Below are 18121 nucleotides of genomic sequence, written 5' to 3' on the forward strand. Positions count from 1 at the left end.
TCTCCAGGTCTGGCCTCCCCTGCAGAGCCGGTGATAAGCTTGGGAAGGCAGCCGGCAGAGTTGTGTTCCTTACCTGGCGAGGAGGCGGGGCGGGGCGGCCGTCAGGGGAGGGGCCCAGGTGGAATCCCGGGCTGTGATTGGTCGGCGCCGCGCCTGTCTCCATGTGCCGCGCGTCCGAGGCACAACATTCAAGCCCGGGAGGCGGGGCTGGCGCGCGCTTGGAGGAAGCAGCGGCGCTGCAGCTGCGGGGCGTGGGGGCGGCGGCTTCGGAGGCCAAGGCGGCGGGCGGCGGCGGTGGCCCTGACCGAGGAACCGGCACCGCGACCGGGAAAGCGCTCCGCCGGGACCCCACAGGAGGCCCAATGGAGGTGGCGGCGGGTGGAGGCTGCGGCGCGGGGCCGCCTTTGCTGCTGAGTGAGAGCGAGCAGCAGTGCTACTCTGAGCTCTTCGCGCGCTGTGCTGGCGCTGCGAGCGGGAGCCCGGGACCTGGACCCCCAGAGGCTACCAGGGTCGCCCCTGGCACTGCCACTGCGGCCGCTGGTCCAGTGGCCGATCTGTTCCGAGCGTCCCAGCTGCCACCGGAGACGTTGCACCAGGTATGTCTCTGCGCTCTTTTATCCCTCGCGGGTCTGTGGGGACAGTGTCTATGGAAGAATGGGGCGACAACGACTATTCCCGGGGATCTAGAGGGCGGCGGCCAGGGCGGTAAAAAAGGGGGGTGCTGTGCAGCCGAGGATGGCGGCGACGCCCTTGTCCCCGGGGACAGCAGCCTCCTCTGCAGCTCATCTCCTCCTCGCCCAGTGCTTTGGTGCGCTCTTCGTCCCTTGAGAGAGTCCAACACCCCTGTCGTTTCTGGGGGTTCTTCAGCCTCCCAGACCCAAAGTTTGCCCTGTTCTGGAAGTGATGTTTGTTTTGGCTGCTGTCTGCTTTAACCTCTGTTCCTTGCTCCTGCCCCTCCCTTTGTTGACTGCACACTCAGGGTGCCTTGCTGGGATTTGAACTTGAAGGGTGTGTACGTGTGTGTCTGTATGGCTCTTGGCCTAGGACTACATGTTGTCCTCTCTTTATATTTGTGATATGTATCTGCTACATACATTTGCTCAGTAATGTGTTTCTGATTATTAGTTTGAAACTGCAAAATCTTAATGCCCAGTTGTAGAGCAGGGACTCGGGGCTGCAAGAGAAAATCATTGGTCAAGTCCAAAATAAGTTCCCCATTTGGGCCCAGGGCTGGAATCAGAAGTCTATAGCTGTACTTTCCCATTTTATTGTTCCTTGACTTTGACGTGGAGTTACGAAACAAAGGGTGTCATAGCTTCTTTCTGCCCGCCCCATACCTGGAAAGGGGGAAGGGATGATTCGCAGCAGGTGCTGTTTTTGTTTGGTGCTTTCCTTGAAGCTTGGAGAAAGACCGCTTGTTAAGCCTTTTGTCTGTCATTTGTTGTCTCCAGCAGTAACTGGTGATAAAATTGTTACTATAAAACCTCAAATATGAATCTTTACTTCAAAAGCAACAGTGTGAAAGTTATTAACACCAACTGAATATTTACAGTGTCGAACAACGCTTTCAAATGTAGTTCCTAGGGAGTGCTGAGGGCTTTATGGTTTGCTTGCCATATCATTCATTGCCTTTGCAGGGTTTTGCTTTTTTGTCAGTCAAGACTGTTTATACTGCTGGAGCATGCATATATGCTCATGTGTTTCTGAGTGTGATTTGAGCCACTTGCTTCACCTTTTCAAATTTAGGATTTCTGAACATGATTAGCATTCATAGAATTGAGCATGGCTGTTTTTTTTTTCCCCTGTAGAATTCCTTGATAAGAAGATAGGTCAGCCACTGCTGCTAAGCAGTTGAGTTGCACAAGGTGATGAGGAAGTCAGTGTTCTGAAACAAACTGTAGCTCTTACAGTGACTTCAGGATACTCATGAGCAAAATACACTTACTACATTGTTGGGGCAATGCACCAAATAGATGGGCTGGGCATCTGGCAGGGATTATTTTTGTGGTCAGTAATACATCAAGTGTGATAAGAGGAAGGGGGCATCTGAGAATTGGTTGAAGTTTTCTCAGGAATTGGAGAGGGGGCTTTCCTGTGTGCTAACAGAGGCTTCCTTGAAGTTGACATAATTGAAGAAGACCTCAAGGTACAGGGACTTAGAGTGGGAAAACTGCATGCAAAAGACTGTTTCAGATGTTAGCAGAAGAGGCCATTCCTAGATTGCTTGTAGGAACTCTGAGCTTTATGCTTCCTTACTAATGACAGAAAATCAAACGCACTCCTTTTAACTTAGTAAAATTAGAATAGCCCACTACTCTTGGTATAGGTAAAAATTAACATCTCAAGTCACCCTGAACTTGGAAAGGTAATCAAAGTTGGCATCTAGTGGCCATCTAAGTTTTATCTATCACTTTGGTGATATGCCTGTGCTCTGTCTGGCTTCATTTTTTTTCACCTCATTAGAGTATTAGCTTTTTAAAAACAAATGTAGAAAACTTTCCCCTTTCCCTTCTAAACAGGAACCTGTAAGTTCAGATTTAACTGGCCCAACAGGTATAACTGCTCAGATCATTGAGACAATAACAAGACCTGGTGGTTTCTATGGTTAATGGCCAGGTTTTCCTCTTAATAAGCGTACGATTAAGATTATTATAATCTAGGGCTGGGGATTTAGCTCAGTTGGTAGAGTGCTTGCCTAGCATGCACGAAACACTGGGTTTAGTTCCCAGCACTGCATCAAATCGAACTTGGTGGCACAACATACCTAAAGTCTCAGCTCTCAGGAGGTAGAGGCAGAAGGGTCACAAGTTCAAGGTCATACTCAGGTAATTTGAGGCCAGCCTGGGTAACTGAGAATTTGTCTTAAAAAATAATCTTATCATCTATTAATAAAGGAGAGAATCTTACCGGGAGTAAAGGTCCTATAAAATACATAATTTTGCTGGGCGATTGTGATGTATTCCAGCACTTAGAGGCAGAGGCAGAAGGATCTTTGTGAATCTGAGTTCAGCCTGGTCTACAGAGCAAGTACCAGGACAGCCAGTGAGGTTACAAAGAGAAACCCTGTCTCAAAAAAGAAAGAAACAACAACAAAAATCTTAATTTTATTTCCTTTTTGAAGCATAAAATAAACCACTTCAGCTGGGCGGTGGTGGCTCACACCTTTAATCCCAGCACTCTGAAGGCAGAGGCAGGCGGATCTCTGAGTTCGAGGCTAGCCTGGTCTACAAGAGCTAGTTCCAGTACAGGCACCAAAGCTACACAGAGAAACCTTGTCTCGAAAAAACCAAAAATCAAACCAAACCGAAACAAAACAAAATCCCCACTGCATCTATTATTTAGTTTTAGAAATAAACCTACAAATTATTGTAGGGTTTTCTCCATTTTATATAGAAATATTTGTATATACTTATGAATTGAATGCATAACATTTTATATGTGGGATTTAGATGCCTATACACTTATCTATAAAACATCAACACTTGTTATGGTTTGGCTAAGAATCTTCTAAAGATCCATGCATTAAAGGGTTGGTTTTCAGGATGATATTGTTGGGAGGTGATTGTAAGCTTGAGTGGGCATAGGAGGTCCTTAAATCATTGGGAGAGTTGCATCACACAATAGCTACCTCCAAATGACAAAGCTAATATTTGACTCAATGAATTGACAAACATATAGACTACTTTATAATGTCCACTTTTATATGGTATTACTCTTTAGAGATGCTGCACATGTTTCAGGCTGATAGTTATAATTGGTTTTCATTTTTATAGTAGGTCATCCTTGGGCATCAAGATTAGTTATAAAATTCTGCTCAATCTATATTATCAGGAGAAGTCATTGAATGGGGGAAGAAGCTCAATAAGTAGTATCTGATTATCACATAATGGATTGTGGTAAAGAAGTATGTCCAGGCTGTGAGAAGTAGTTTTTTTTAAGACTTATTTATTTTTTTATATGTATAAACATTTTTTTCTGCATGTATGTTTGTGTTCTCTCTCTCTCTCTCTCTCTCTCTCTCTCTCTCTCTCTCTCTCTCTCTCTCTCCCACCAAGGTCTAAAAAGGGCATCAGATCCCCTGAAATCTACAGGTACAGACAGTTGTGAACTGCCATGTGGGTGTGGGGGATTGAACTCTTGTCCTTTGCAAGAGCAGCAAGTGCTCTTAACCATTGAGCCAGCTCTTCAGCTCAGTTGGGGATGTTTTGAAAATCTCTGTTCCCAATCTCTTCTCTGAGAAGTCTTTAATTTGAACTCAGGGTCTCTCATAGCCCAAGCTGGCCTCAAATACACTATATTGCAAAAGTTGACCTTGAACTCCTGCCACTACCTCCCAAGTGCTGGGATTACAATGTATGTCACCACAAGTCACTCATTTAAAAATTAGAAAAAAAACTTTGAAGAAACTGCTTATTCATTAAGGAAATCAACAAAATCCTGATCAGGAAAAATTTCCTGTTATGAGTGAGATTATTAGCCGGAACCATTTTTTCTTTTAATTTTTAAATTATTTTATTTTTGAAGTAATACAATTGCATTATTTCCTCCTTTTTTCAAACCCTCTGACATATCATGCCCTGCTCTCTTTCAAATTCATGACCTTTTTTCTTATGGTTTTTAAATTATTTTATTTTTGAAGTAATACAATTGCATTATTTCCTCCTTCCTTCAAACCCTCTGACATATCATGCCCTGCTCTCTTTCAAATTCATGATCTCTTTTTGAATTAATTGTTGCTACATGCATATATGTATTTGTATATACATATATCTTCCAAAATACAACCAGCTCAGTGTGTATAATCTTACTTGTTTTCAGGGCTGGCCATTTGGTATTGGGTAACTCATCAGTGTGCTTTTCTCCAGTGAAGACCCCACTCAGCATTCCTCGGCTGCTTTAGTTTCTTGTGTAGGGTTTAGGCCTCTTGGACTCTTCCCTCATCTATGTATATTATTGTTGTCTTTGGTCAGTTCATGTTGAGACATGACGGTGAGACATTGTGGGTGTAGCTTCTGAGGGTGCTAGGAGACAGCCTCATAGGAAACTCCCTGGACCTCTGGTTCTTAGAATCTTCCCACTCTCTCTTCCACAGTGATCCCAAAGTGCTAGGTGCTGGGGCGTTTTATAGATGGATCCGTTGGGACTGGGCTCCATAACTCTGCACAATGATTTGTGGTTTTCTCTAATGGCCTCCATCTGTTGCAAAGAGAAGTTTCTTTGATGAGGGGTTAGAACTACGCTTATCTGTGGGTATAAGGAAAAATACTTAGATGTAGTTAGGGATTATGCTGGTTTAGTAAAGTTGTGGTTGTAGACTTCCATCTAAGATCTGTGACTGCACCTGGGTAGTTATTTGGTTAGGTTTCCAGTACCAGGCATAATTTTTTTCTTGTTGAGTAGTTCAGTTAGAGACTTGTTTTAGTTACCTCTAAGATATGACTATCACTACTGTACCTTGGGGGTTATTGTGCCATGCTGTTTTTTTTTTGTGACTCATTGTTAGCCAGAACTATTTTTTAAAAATGTAAATGAGGAGCTGGTTCAGCACATAAGAGAACATACTATTTAGTTCCCAGCATCCATGTTGGGTGGCTCATGACCCCCTGTAACTACAACTCCATTGGATATGATATCCTCTTCTGGCTTCTGTGGATACTATGTTAATGTGCAATACTTTGGTTTCTCTTCAGATTGTATAAATCTTTCGCCTTTTACTATATTAATGTGCACCCTCACATACATGCATACTTTAAATTAAGATAAAATCTTTAAAATGTAAATGAAACAGTTCATTACTTTTGGTTCTTTAGATCACATCATTTTATAGCTAGCATGTATTTTATTGAGACAAGTTTTCATTAGTAGTAGCTAGCCCTGAGTAGCCCAGAAGTTAGCCTTTAGCTTGCATCGACTCTCCTGTCTCAGTCTCTGGAGCTCTGGGATTACAGTTGTGTGTCACTGTAACATATACTTGAGTGAGATAAGAGGGTAACACACTAAAAGCCATTATGTTATACTACTGTTTAGGAATACTGTTTGCAATAGTGTTCATTTTTCTTTTTTGAGACAAAGTCTCATGTAGTCAAGGCTGGTCTCCAACTCACTATGCAGCTGAAGATAATTTTGAACTCCCTATCCTCCTCCCTCTACTTCCCAGGTTCGGGGATTACAAGCATGTACTACTGTGCCAAGTTTATTTTTTTTTAAAGGAGAATAGATGCCAGCAGATACAGCAAGTACCAGATTTAATACCAGATCCAAGGCACTGTCTGGTTAAAACGATATTAAGTATAGTGCAGATAGAGCCATGCCTATACACCCAGCTCTAGGGAGGCTGAGGTAGGAGGATAGCAAGGTTGCAAACAACTTGTTTTGCATAGTGAGACAATACTTCAGTATGCATGATTTAAAATTATTTTCTACTTTTGTTATATACATAGATATGTCATATATCATATAGATGATCAATAAAGCAAAAATATTTTTATGTTATTTCAGTTTAAAATGAGACATTGTATTCTTTGAGACAACCTTCTGCAAACTTGTTTTTCCTCTCATTGTTATTTTTTTTGGAATTTGTCCTTGTTGACACATGCCCCGTCAGTTCATTTATTTCCTTTTGAAAACTTTATTACCCACTCTTAACGGTGAGTCATCATTGTGATATTGTAGAAAGAGCTCTTTATGCCAAAGGAAAGTAAGCCACCTTCCTGATAGATGCACAGTGCCACACAACTGGGGGATTGTTTTAAACACACGTGAACATTGAAAATACCCATAGGTTCTAGAATGCACACTGACATTCTTTAGGTTGACAGTGGCCTTTTAATCTAACTAGGCATTCATGGACTTTCTTTTCTTATTATTTAGAGAATGCTCTATTAGTTTCTGTAATCAAACTCACAGAGATAAGACTTTAAATATTTAATACGGTATACTACCCTTACATAAATGGGAAAAAACCTTAAGTTTAACATTTCTAGACCAATATGGCTATTAATTTCTGTACAGTGCCAACGCAACATGGCAAACTGGGGTACTTTTTTCCAAAGTTGATAGCACAACTGAAGTTTCCAAAAATTCAGATCTACACAATACATACGCATGCATATATATGACCAGTAATATTAGTATGCCATGCATCAGTAGCAGCAGCAATAACTTTTCCAGGTTATTCAGTCATCTGAACAAAATTGTAGCGTCACCCAGTACATTCCATTAAGAAAAGGAAATGTAGTGGTACACACCTTTAATCCCAGTACTCAAGAGGCAGAGGCAGAGACAGGCGGATCTCTATGATTTCAAAGTCAGCTTGATCTACATAGGGAGTTCCAGGTCAGCTGAGGCTGCACACCAAGACATTGTCTCAACCCCTAGCCTCTCCCCCCCAAAAAACAAACACACACAACACCACCCACACCCACACACCCACATACCCTACCACCACCACCACCACCACCAACATCCCAGAAAACTGCAGCACAGTTCTGTTACTGTTGTGGTACATGGCATTTTTATTTATTTTTAAATTTTACATAGTTTTCATCCCCCTCTCCAACACCCTCTATTTCGCCTTCTTTTCCAATTCACACGACTTCTTTAATTATTTCTCTCTCTCTCTCTCTCTCTCTCTCTCTCTCTCTCTCTCTCTCTCTCTCTCTCCTATATGTGCATGTGTTTAGGGCTGACCACTTTGGATTGGATAACCTATATCAGGGGACTTAATCCCAGGAGAAAACTGATTCTTGCTCCCCTTCTCCTGTCCCTTTTGTTCTCTCTTAGCAGCCATTACTTGCTTATCTACAGCTCTTCATCTAGAGTAGGGCCTTGTGGAATTCCTGCCATCCACATTAGAATGTCAATTGGTGCGATTATTCAGGTCTTGTTTATGCAACCAAAATCTTGAGATTTCATAGGTGCAGTTTCCCTCTCACATAGAAGGGACAGTCTGTTAGCAGGTGTCCTATCCTCTGGCCCTTTCAATCTTCCCATTTCTTTCTCCTCAATTTTCCTAGACCCTAAGGTGTAGAAGTTGTGTTATTATTGTACCAATTGGAGTTGACACCTTGTACTTACTTAGTTTCTGCATTTTGGCCACTTGTGGATCTTTGTAGTATTTACTCTGTCTTCTGTAAAAAGAAACTGCTGTGCTGAGGTGTGAGAGCCACACCTTCTGTAGACAGAAGGTAAGCATTTAGAATACAGCTAGAAATTATACTGATTTAGGAAAAATGGCGATAGTAGATTGTCCCCCAGGGTCTATGACTTCTCCAGCCATGGATAGTTGGCTACGTTTACAGTACCAGACATGAAGTCCTTCATATTGAGCATCCCTTAAGTCTAATTAGACAGTGTTGTTACCCCCCAAGATAAAAGTGCTGTTATTGTACCATTGGGGAAATCTTTCAGGGCCAGTCACTGTTGTGGTTCACAGGCTTAACAGCTGCCTAGGACTCTTGATTGCTTTTTTTCTCTCTTGGCAGCTTACCTAGCACCTTCTGATACTATGAAAGCTAGTCCTGGTGGGGGAGGGGGAGGATTTCTGGTAAAATCCAGCTCATGTATTCAGCAATGGGGATTTATCTTCAAGTTGTGGGAGGCAACCAAGGGAAATAGCAATAGACTATATTGTTTAGGGAGTTTCTTGGATTACCCTGACCAACAACTAGAAAGTAGGTTTTTCATGCCTGATGCTGGGGTTTTTGTTAGATGTCTATGGCTCTTGCAGGGAGCATTATTACTCCATGTAGCACAACTCCACCTAAATGTTCTCTGTGTTTTTCTCTCTGTGTGTATGTACCTGTAATACACACATCAATATAAGGAATAGATTTTAAGTAAGCTTAAAAAAAGTTTCCTAATGGCTTTTTTGTTTTTCTCTGTGTATTCCTCCTGGTTGTCCTGGAAATTGCTCTGTAGACCAGGAGGCCTCGAACTCACAGAGATCCACCTGCCTCTGCCTCCTGAGGGCTGGGATTAAGGGCGTGCGCTAACACCACCGCCTGGCTCCTTGTGGCTTTTAAAAACATCCCTGGTGTTATTTATATCTCCTACATCCCATTCCCTCTGTATTATTCTCCCTCCTCCATCTCCAGTTAAAGACCCCCAGTTTTCCTCTTTCCCCCTTTATAGCACCTGTGTCCTACTTTCCCCTGCTCTCTCATTGGCCTTCTCTATTTTCTTGGCTTCTGCAGTTACTCCAGATTATATACTCAGATCTAAAGATTTAGATAGAGTTAAGATACATATGAAGAGAGAATTTGCAGCATTTGTCTTTCTGGAGTCTGGGCTACCTCACTTAGTATATTGTATTTTCCAGTTATAGCCATTTACCTGGAAAATTTCATTTTTCTTTACTGATGAACTTAGAATTCCATTGTGTATGTCACTTTAAAAAGCGCAAAACCTTGTTGGTTGTGGTGGTGCCTGCTGGTAGGCAAATGATGGAAAGGATGAGAGGCAGGAAGATTATGAGTTTCGGGCCAGCCTGGGCTACCTCTTTTTATTTTTTTGCTTCAGGACCTCGTGCCAAAGATGAATCAGCAGATACACACAACCCCAAACAACAACAAACCCCACAAAATCTCAAACAGATAGCTACAATAATGTAGTAGACCACGCTATCCTTAACCACTAAGGCTCAGCACCATTAATCTACATCTATAACTTTATTCTCCCCTTCCTTTTATTGTAAAGCAAGTCTCAGACATATATTTTATAAGTTTTATTTTCAAGAAATGAACCTGGGAGATGGGAGCATACAGTGGCTTAAGATGGGCAGAAAAGGTACTTATACTCTATGGTTAAATGGTGTCTGTAAAATATGTGGGCCACCAAACACAGTTAAGTATCCTATCTCTATAAAAAGTGCTGACATTATTGTGAATTGTTTCTTACATGCATAATGAAATGCTCAATTTCGGTTGGTGAGGCTAATAAAAATAAAGATGTGGCTGGACGGTGATGGCACATGCCTTTAATCTCAGCACTCAGGAGGCAGAGGCAGGCCTGGTCTACAAGAGCTAGTTCCAGGACAGGCTCCAAAGAAAGATTCAGAGAAACCCTGTCTCAAAAAAACAGAAAGCAGCAACAAAATTTCTTTAAAAATTAAAAGGAAATAAGACGTTGAGGATTGCCAGGCACAGTGGTACAAACCTATGAGAGGTTGAGGCAGGAGAATTACCTCAACTCTGACTCCAGTGCAGCAAGACCATGTCTCAAAGTATATGTTATTTTCACCTCCAAATTGACAAAGTCTTGAATTGGACCCAAAGTTTTGCTTTTTAGTTTTTTGCAGAGGTCAAACCCACCTCTCACACATTAGGAAAGTACTCAATCATTGAGGAGCATTCTCTGTACCAACATGTGTTTTTCTATTTCGTTTTCTGACCTCCTTTGAGTTAAGAGGAAAAACAACTGACCTAAAGAGTAAAACAGAAAATATTTAGGAAGATAGGCTTACCAGTTCTCCTTGGGTTAAATGGTAACCCTGACAATGGTTTTCTACATCAAGCTATTGGTTGTGGGGTAATGGCTTGAAAACTGATTTGTAATAGTTGGGGACATATAGGCAAAGAACCCTTAAGTCAGAATACCACAGAGCTAATTGCACATTCATGTGTACTGCTTGCTGTACTGCTCACAATAGCCAGGAATTGGAATCAGCCTAGGTGCCCACCTACGTGTGGCTAGATAAAGAAAATGGAATTTTTTTATGCAACTATAATGAGAAGTGAAATTGTGGCATTTGCAGAAAAATGGATGGAACCGGAAATCAGTATGGTAAGAGAAATATGCCAGACTGAGAAAGAGGATGTGTGTTTTCTTTCCTGCAGAATCTAGATTTTTCTTTTTGGTGCACGAGTGGGTGCGCATGTATAGAGGGACTAGAAAGGGGTAAAAAGGGAGTAATGGAATACATGTACCATCAAAGCAAAAGAAATGTAATCTGCTGGGAACAAGGGCACCAATAAGCGTGGGCAGGGGTGATAGAGGAGAACATTGTGCAAAGGGGATGACCAAAAACAAAGTGTCTTTATACGTAACTATGAAAAATGCAATAACCAAGTATGGTAACTTAAAAAATTAGTTAAAAAAGCAAAAATAAACTTGGAGAAATCAATAGGGAGATCAAAAAGTAACCAGCTGAAGTCCAGAAATAAAAGACAGCTTTGAAAACTGTCCTAGTTTCACACTCCTAATTTGGGACTGGCCTGCTTTAAGAAAATAGAAAATTGGTTTTGAGGGAATCTTGAGTTATTTGCTAATTATTTGAAACTCCACAAGCTAGCTTTTAGTCCCTCCCCCCAAAGCTTAGTTTTCCATAGTCATGTAAATAAAAGTTTTTGGTGCAAAGTTAAGAAGCCTTGCTCTGAAGAAGTTACGAGGTTTTAGGTGTAGAAATATCTGTTCTTCCTAGCTTATTGTTGTCCAAGTTGGGAGCGAGGTTCTGTGAGGCTGCTGTGCTCCTCCTGCTTCCAGGAAGCCTAGAGCGAATGGATGCTCAGTTGCTTCCTCAGGGCCCTGGCAGTCATTGTAATCCCATCTCTGACTTGGGCTCCTTACCTTTGTCTAGCCCTCTCAGATGGCCTCACTGGGCAGGAAGAGGACAAAAGGGTTAGGACAGACTATGGAAAGCCACTCTGGAGCAAGTGCCAGCTGCTTACAGGGCTTATCTTTATGCTCCATGTGAGATCCCTTACCTATAACGGACTGGAAGGCAAAAGGTGTTTGACAGGTTTGAGAAACTCAGCTATCCTCTACGTCAGTGGTTCTCAATCTTCCTAATGCTGAGATCCTTTAACACACTGTTCCTCATGTTGTGATGACCCACAACCATAAAGTTATTTTTGTTGCTACTTCATAACTGTAATTTTGCTACTGTTATGAATTATAATGTAAATATTTGTGTTTTTGAATGATGTTAGGTGACCCTGTGAAAGGATTATATCTGATATGTGACCTTTGTGAAAGGACTGGTCACCCTCAAAGGGGTCATGACCCACAGGTTGAAAACCACAGTTCTACATCACTATGTAATTCAAGACCAGGAGAAGCTCTTAACAATAAGTTAGTGAGCTATGTTTGTTTTGTCTTAATTCATTGGTAGCATTTTGCTATTGTTTTGGAGAGAACAGTTTGAGTCTTCTTGGGGTTTTACCTGTGTGAATTTCTTGACTAGCTAAATTAAATTCCATAAATGCCAGCTATTAAGATTTCTTTTCTGGGCAGTGGTGGCACCAGCCTTTAATCCCAGCACTCAGGAGGCAGAGGCAGGTGGATATCTGCGAGTTTGAGGCCAGCCTGGTCTACAAAGTGAGTTCCAGGGTAGCCAGAACTACTATACAGTAAAACCCTGTCTTGAGAAACAAACAAATACAAACAAAATTTGTTTATCAAGCAAGGCCTGGTGGTACAGATATAATCTTGTAATTTAGGGCATTGAGGCAGGAAGATGGTAAAGTCAAGGCCACCATTGGTTACATAGTTTAGGTTAGCCAGAACAACTTAGGGAAACTTTGTCTGAAACATTCAAAATAAAGTTTTTAAAAAATTGGGGCTATAGCTCAATTGGTAGAGTGTTTGTCTAGCATGTGTGAGGTTCTGGGTTCAACCCCACGCATTACAAAACATTTTATTTAAAGGCACACTCTTTTTGAAACATGTAACATTTGCCCCAGATACTTTCAAAAGGACATTCCTTACCACAGTAGTCTCTTTGTCTCTCCTAGTTCAGAGTCAGCCTTGTGAAAAACAGATGTCACAGCGCACCAACAGCATTCTACTCTCGGAGGCATTTGGTGTGCTCTGTCTTTTGAGTTTATCTTTGGAATTATTTCATTTTTCTCTTTAATATATATATATATATATATATATATATATATATATATATATATATATATATAGTGTGTGTGTGTGTGTGTGTCAAAGAATAGCTCAAGGAATTGGTTCTCTCTTTTCATCATGTAGGTCCTGGGGATTGAACTCTGAATGTTAGGCTTGGCAGTAAGTTCCTTTACCCACTGAGCCATATCACTTGCCCTGATCCTAGTTTTTTTTTTTTCCCCCAGGAAGTTTTATGTAGTTCATGTTGACCCTGAATTGGCCTTGGAGTGGAGGGTGATCTTAAACTTCTAGTCTTCTAGTCTTTTCTCTCCACCTTCCAAATGTGAGCACTACCATACTCAACTTGGAAATGTTTTATTATTCCTCGTTTGCACATATTCTTGTACTTCCATAGTTCTAATATCGAGAGATGGCAATAAGAATAATCAATATATCTGGGTTGCTTCATTCAAAATAATGTTTTCTAGCTCCATCCATTTTTCTGCAAAATTAAAGATGTCGTTATTTTTTTCTGCTGTGTAGTACTCCATTGAAGACCAGTCTACAAATCACAACCCCAGAGAACTTAGAGAACAATGAGGACACTAAGAGAGACTTACATAGATCTAATCTATATGGGAAGTAGAAAAAGACACGATCTCCTGAGTAAGTTGGGAGCATGGACCTTAGAGGAGGGTTGAAGTGGCGAGGGGAGAGGCAGGGAGGGGAGTAAAGAGAAAAATGTAGAGCTCAATAAAAATCAATTAAAAAATAAAAAATAAAATAAAATAAAAAGAATAATCAATGTAAATTTTAATGTGTATATGCTTTAGCCTCTTAAATTATTCTTTGTTCCAAATCAAAGTTTATTTTTATTTTATGTGCATTGGGGATTTTTGCCCTGGGTGTCGAGTCCCCAGGAATTGGACTTACAGACAACTATGAATTGCCATGTGGGTGCTGGGAAATGAACCAGGGTCCTCTAAAGAACAGTCAGTGCTCTCAACTGCTAAACCGCTCCAACTCCAGATCAAGGTTTTTATTTTTTGATTTTATATTTATTTACTTTTCATTTTTTAAAAAAGAAAACAAACTATCTTTTTTATTTTACATACCCAATCCAAGTTCCCACTCCCTCCCCTCCTCCCATTTCCTCCACTTACCTCCCACGCCACCCCCAATCCACTCCTCAGGGAGGGTAAGGCACATTGCTTTGTGGAAGGTCCAAGGTCCTCCCTACTATATCTAGGCTGAGCAAGGTATCCATCCAAAGAGAATGGGTTCAAAAAAGCCAGTACAAGCAGTAGGGATAAATCCTGGTGCCACTGCCAGTGGCCCCTCAGTCTGCCCCAGCCATCCAACTGTTAACCCCATTCAGAGGGACTAGTTTGGTCCTATGCTTGTTCCTTCCCTGTCTGGCTGGTGTTAGTGAGCTCCCATTAGCTCAGGTAAACTGTTTCAGTGGGTGTACCCATCATGGTCTTGACTACTTGGCTCATATTCTAATTCCTCCTACTCTTCATCTGGACTTTGGGAGCTCAGTCCAGTTCTCTGATGTGGGTCTCTAACTCTGCTTCCATCTGTTGTTGGACGAGGGTTCTATGGTGATATTTAAGACAATCATCAGTCTGACTACAGAGCAAGGCCAGTTTGGGCACCCTCTCCTCTATCGCTTAGGGTCTTAGATGGGGTCATCCTTGTGGATTCCTGGGAATTTCTCTAGAGCCAGGTTTCTTGCTAACCATATAATGGCTCCTTCAACCAAGATCTCTCTTTCCTTGATCTCCACATAAAGGTTTTTAAACCTCAGTGCTACAGATACTTTTGGCCCGAGTTGTTGTAAGGGGCTGAGAGGGCTATCTTGTGCATGTAGAATGTCTGACATCTGTGATCTGTACCCACTTGATTTCATTCCTGATAGTGTTTTAAAGGAGGACTTATTGTTTTCATATCAGTTCTGTAGATGTTGAATTTCTTGATTAAAGGCATGATTATATGTTTATGTCTCAGTGAAGGGTGTGGTCTGTCTCTCTTTCTCTCCCTTCTTCCTTTATTGATTTTTAGAGACAGCATCTCATTCTGTAGCTCCAACTGGCTAGAAACTCTCTATGTACACCAGACTGGGCTTGAATTCTTAGCAGTCCTTCTGTTTCAGCCTCTCGAGTGTTGGGATTATAGGCATGAAACACCATGTCCTTATGGACCATTTTCGTTTTTCTTTTTAAAATTTTTTAAATTGATTTTATTAAGCTCTGCATTTTTCTGTTCTTTTCTCCCTTCCTCTCCCCTATCCTTCTACCCTCTCTCATGGTCCCCATGCTCCCAATTTATTCAGGAGATCTTGTCTTTTTCTACTTTCCATGTAGATTAGACACATGCATGTCTCTCTTAGGGTCCTCATTGTTGTCTAGGTTCTATGGAATTGTGATTTGTACGCTGGTTTTCTTTGCTTTATGTCTAAAAGCCACTTATGAGTGAGTATATATGATATTTGTCTTTCTGGGTCTGGGTTACCTCACTCAAAATAATGTTCTCTAGCTCCATCCATTTCCTACAAATCTCAAAATGTCATTTTTTCTGCTGTGTAGTACTCCATTGTGTAAATGTATCACATTTTCCTTATTCATTCTTCAGTAGAGGGGCATTTAGGTTGTTTCCAGGTTCTGGCAATGACAAACAATGTTGCTATGAACATAGTTGAGCACATGTCTTTGTGGTACAATTGAGCACCCTTTGGATATATACCCAAAAGTGGTATTGCTGGGTCTTGAGGAAGGTTGTTTCCTAATTTTCTGAGAAATCGCCATACTGATGTCCAAGGGGGCTGTACCAGTTTGCACTCCTACTAGCAATTCAGGAAGTGTTCCCTTTACACCACAACCTCTCCAACATAAGTAGTCATCAGTGTTTTTGATCTTGGCCATTTTTACAGGTATAAGATGAAATCTCAGAGTTGTTTTGATTTGCGTTTCTCTGATGGCTAAGGATGTTGAACATTTCCTTAAGTGTTTTTCAGCCATTTTAGATTCCTCTGTTGAGAGTTCTCTATTTTGGTCTATACCCCATTTTTTTTACTGGATTATTTGTTCTTTTGATGACCAATTTCTTGAGTTTTTTGTATACTTTGGAGAACAGACCTCTGTCTGATGTGGTGTTGGTGAAGATCTTTTCCCATTCTGTAGGCTGTCGTTTTGTCTTGTTGACCATGTCCTTTGCTTTACAGAAGCTTTTCAGTTTCAGGAGGTCCCATTTATTATTTGTTTCTCTCAGTGTCTGTGCTGCTGGGGTTGTAGTTAGGAAGTGGTCTCTTGTGCCAATGCATTCAAGTGTACTTCCCACTTTCTCTTCTATAAGGTTCAGTGTGGTTGGCTTTATATTGAGGTATTTGATCCATTTGGACTTGAGTTTTGTGCATGGTGATTGATATGTGTCTATTTTCATTCTTCTACATGTTGATATCCAGTTATGCCTGCACCATTTGTTGAATATGCTTTCTTTTTTCCATTTTTTGCTTCTTTGTCAAAAATTACGTGTTCATAGGTATATGGATTAATATCTGGGTCTTCGATTTGGTTTCATTGGTCCTCCTGTCTGTTTTTATGCCGATACAAGGCTGTTTTCAGTACTGTAGCTCTTTTGTTTGCCTGTTTGCTTGAGACCTGGTGTTCACTCTGGACTTCAACTCACATTGCTGTCCACACTGGCCGTAAACTTACTGCCCCAGCCTCCTGAGTAGTTGGAATTACTCACAAATACCATGATGCCCAGCTCTAATCCTTTTTAAATTCTTCTGAAATAGAAATAAACGGAGTGCTCTCAAGCTCATTTTCCTAGGTCAGTGTCACCCTGATACCAAATTCGGATGCAGAAACCACAAGAAAGAAAACTAAAGGTCAACATTGCTGATGAATACACACACAGCAATCTTCACTGAAACACTGCCCAGCTGAATCTAATGGCATATTCAAAGGATCATAAACCACAAACAAGCGGAGTTTATCTTGAAATAAGGCTTGCTGTACATACACAAAACAATGTGACACATTATAGCAACAGAATGAAAGGTAAAAGGGTGAATTGTCATTTCAATAGATGTTTAAAAAGTGTTTCACAAAGTTCCACATCCTTTCCTGATAAAAATTTGCAACAAAATAAGTATTGAAGGAAAATTTTCAACATAATGAAGGACATTTATAGAAAAAGGTCCACAGCTAATAATCAAAATCAGTGCTGACAACTGAAAGCTTCTCTTTTGAGATCCTATTCATGGCGAGGATACCCATTTGGAGGTGGCGCACACCTTTAATCCCAGCCCTCTGGAGGTGGAGGCAGGTGGATCTCTGTGAGTTCAAGGCCAGCCTGGTCTACAAAGGGTAGACCAGCCAGGATAGCTAGGACAGCCAGGGCTGTTACACGGAGAAACGCTGCCTTGAAAAACTAAAAACCAACCAACCAACCAACCAACCAACCAACCAACCAACCCAACCAGTAACTAACCAAACAACCAATCAAAAAACCAAACAATCAAAAACCACAGTTTGGATAATTGCTAGCAAGAACAGTCAGGCAAGTCAGGTGCGATGGTCAAGCCTGTAACCATGGTGCTTGGAAGGTAAAGGCAATAGGATCAGAATTTCAAAGTATGGTTTAACTATACAGCAAGTTAGAGGCTTGCCTGAGCTATGTAAGATTCCATTAAAAAATAAGAGTGGGCTTGAGAGATGGCTTAGTAGTTAAGATCACTGACGGTTCTTCCAGAGGATCCAAGTTTAATTCCTAGTACCTAAGTGGTGGCTCATAACCATCTATAATTCCTAGGAGACCCAACACTCTCTTCTAGTCTCCATGTGTACTTCATACATGTGGTGCACAGACATACACAGGCAGAAAAGTCACACAGAAAATAAAAATGAAAAAGAATTTAAAAAGAGCAATAAGGGTAAAGACAGAGATATAAAATGCCATCTAAATCTGAGAGGAAGAGTAAAATTACCCTAATTTTCCAATGACATGATTGGAGGAAACACTCAAGTTTTTTAGAATTAATAATTGTATCCGATAATGTTGTTAAAACACCAAATTAACACACAAATTTAGTTGCCCATTTTTTTTACAGCAGTGCTGGAAGTCAAGTCCAGAGCTTTATGAATTCTAGGTATGTAGTCTCTACCACTGAGCTGTATCTCCAATTTTTTGAGATAGGGTCTCTTTATGTAGCCCTGACTGGCCTGGAACTCACTATATAGACCATGGTGGCCTTAGCCTCACAGAGTTCTGCATGTCTTTATTTCCAAGT

General features: G+C 41.1%; 1 protein-coding gene across 10 annotated transcripts in view; it reads left to right on the forward strand.

Moving 5' to 3' along the window:
• Positions 1-273: 273 nt before the first annotated feature.
• Reps2 (RALBP1 associated Eps domain containing 2) overlaps positions 274-18121 on the forward strand; it is a 267555-nt gene continuing 249707 nt past the window's right edge. For 2 of the 10 annotated variants that reach the window (XM_085684730.2, XM_048440654.3), the window contains exon 1: positions 277-596. In XM_085684730.2, the coding sequence (XP_085540856.1) occupies positions 363-596 (234 nt within the window). In that variant the 5' untranslated portion in view covers positions 277-362. Of the gene's footprint in view, positions 597-18121 lie in introns of all 10 variants that reach the window. The other 8 variants (XM_048440658.3, XM_085684731.2, XM_048440656.3 and 5 more) reach the window with 6 other exon arrangements.

This window comes from Myodes glareolus, chromosome X, assembly GCF_982192425.1.
Source record: "Myodes glareolus chromosome X, mMyoGla1.1, whole genome shotgun sequence".
Classification (NCBI taxonomy): domain Eukaryota; kingdom Metazoa; phylum Chordata; class Mammalia; order Rodentia; family Cricetidae; genus Myodes; species Myodes glareolus.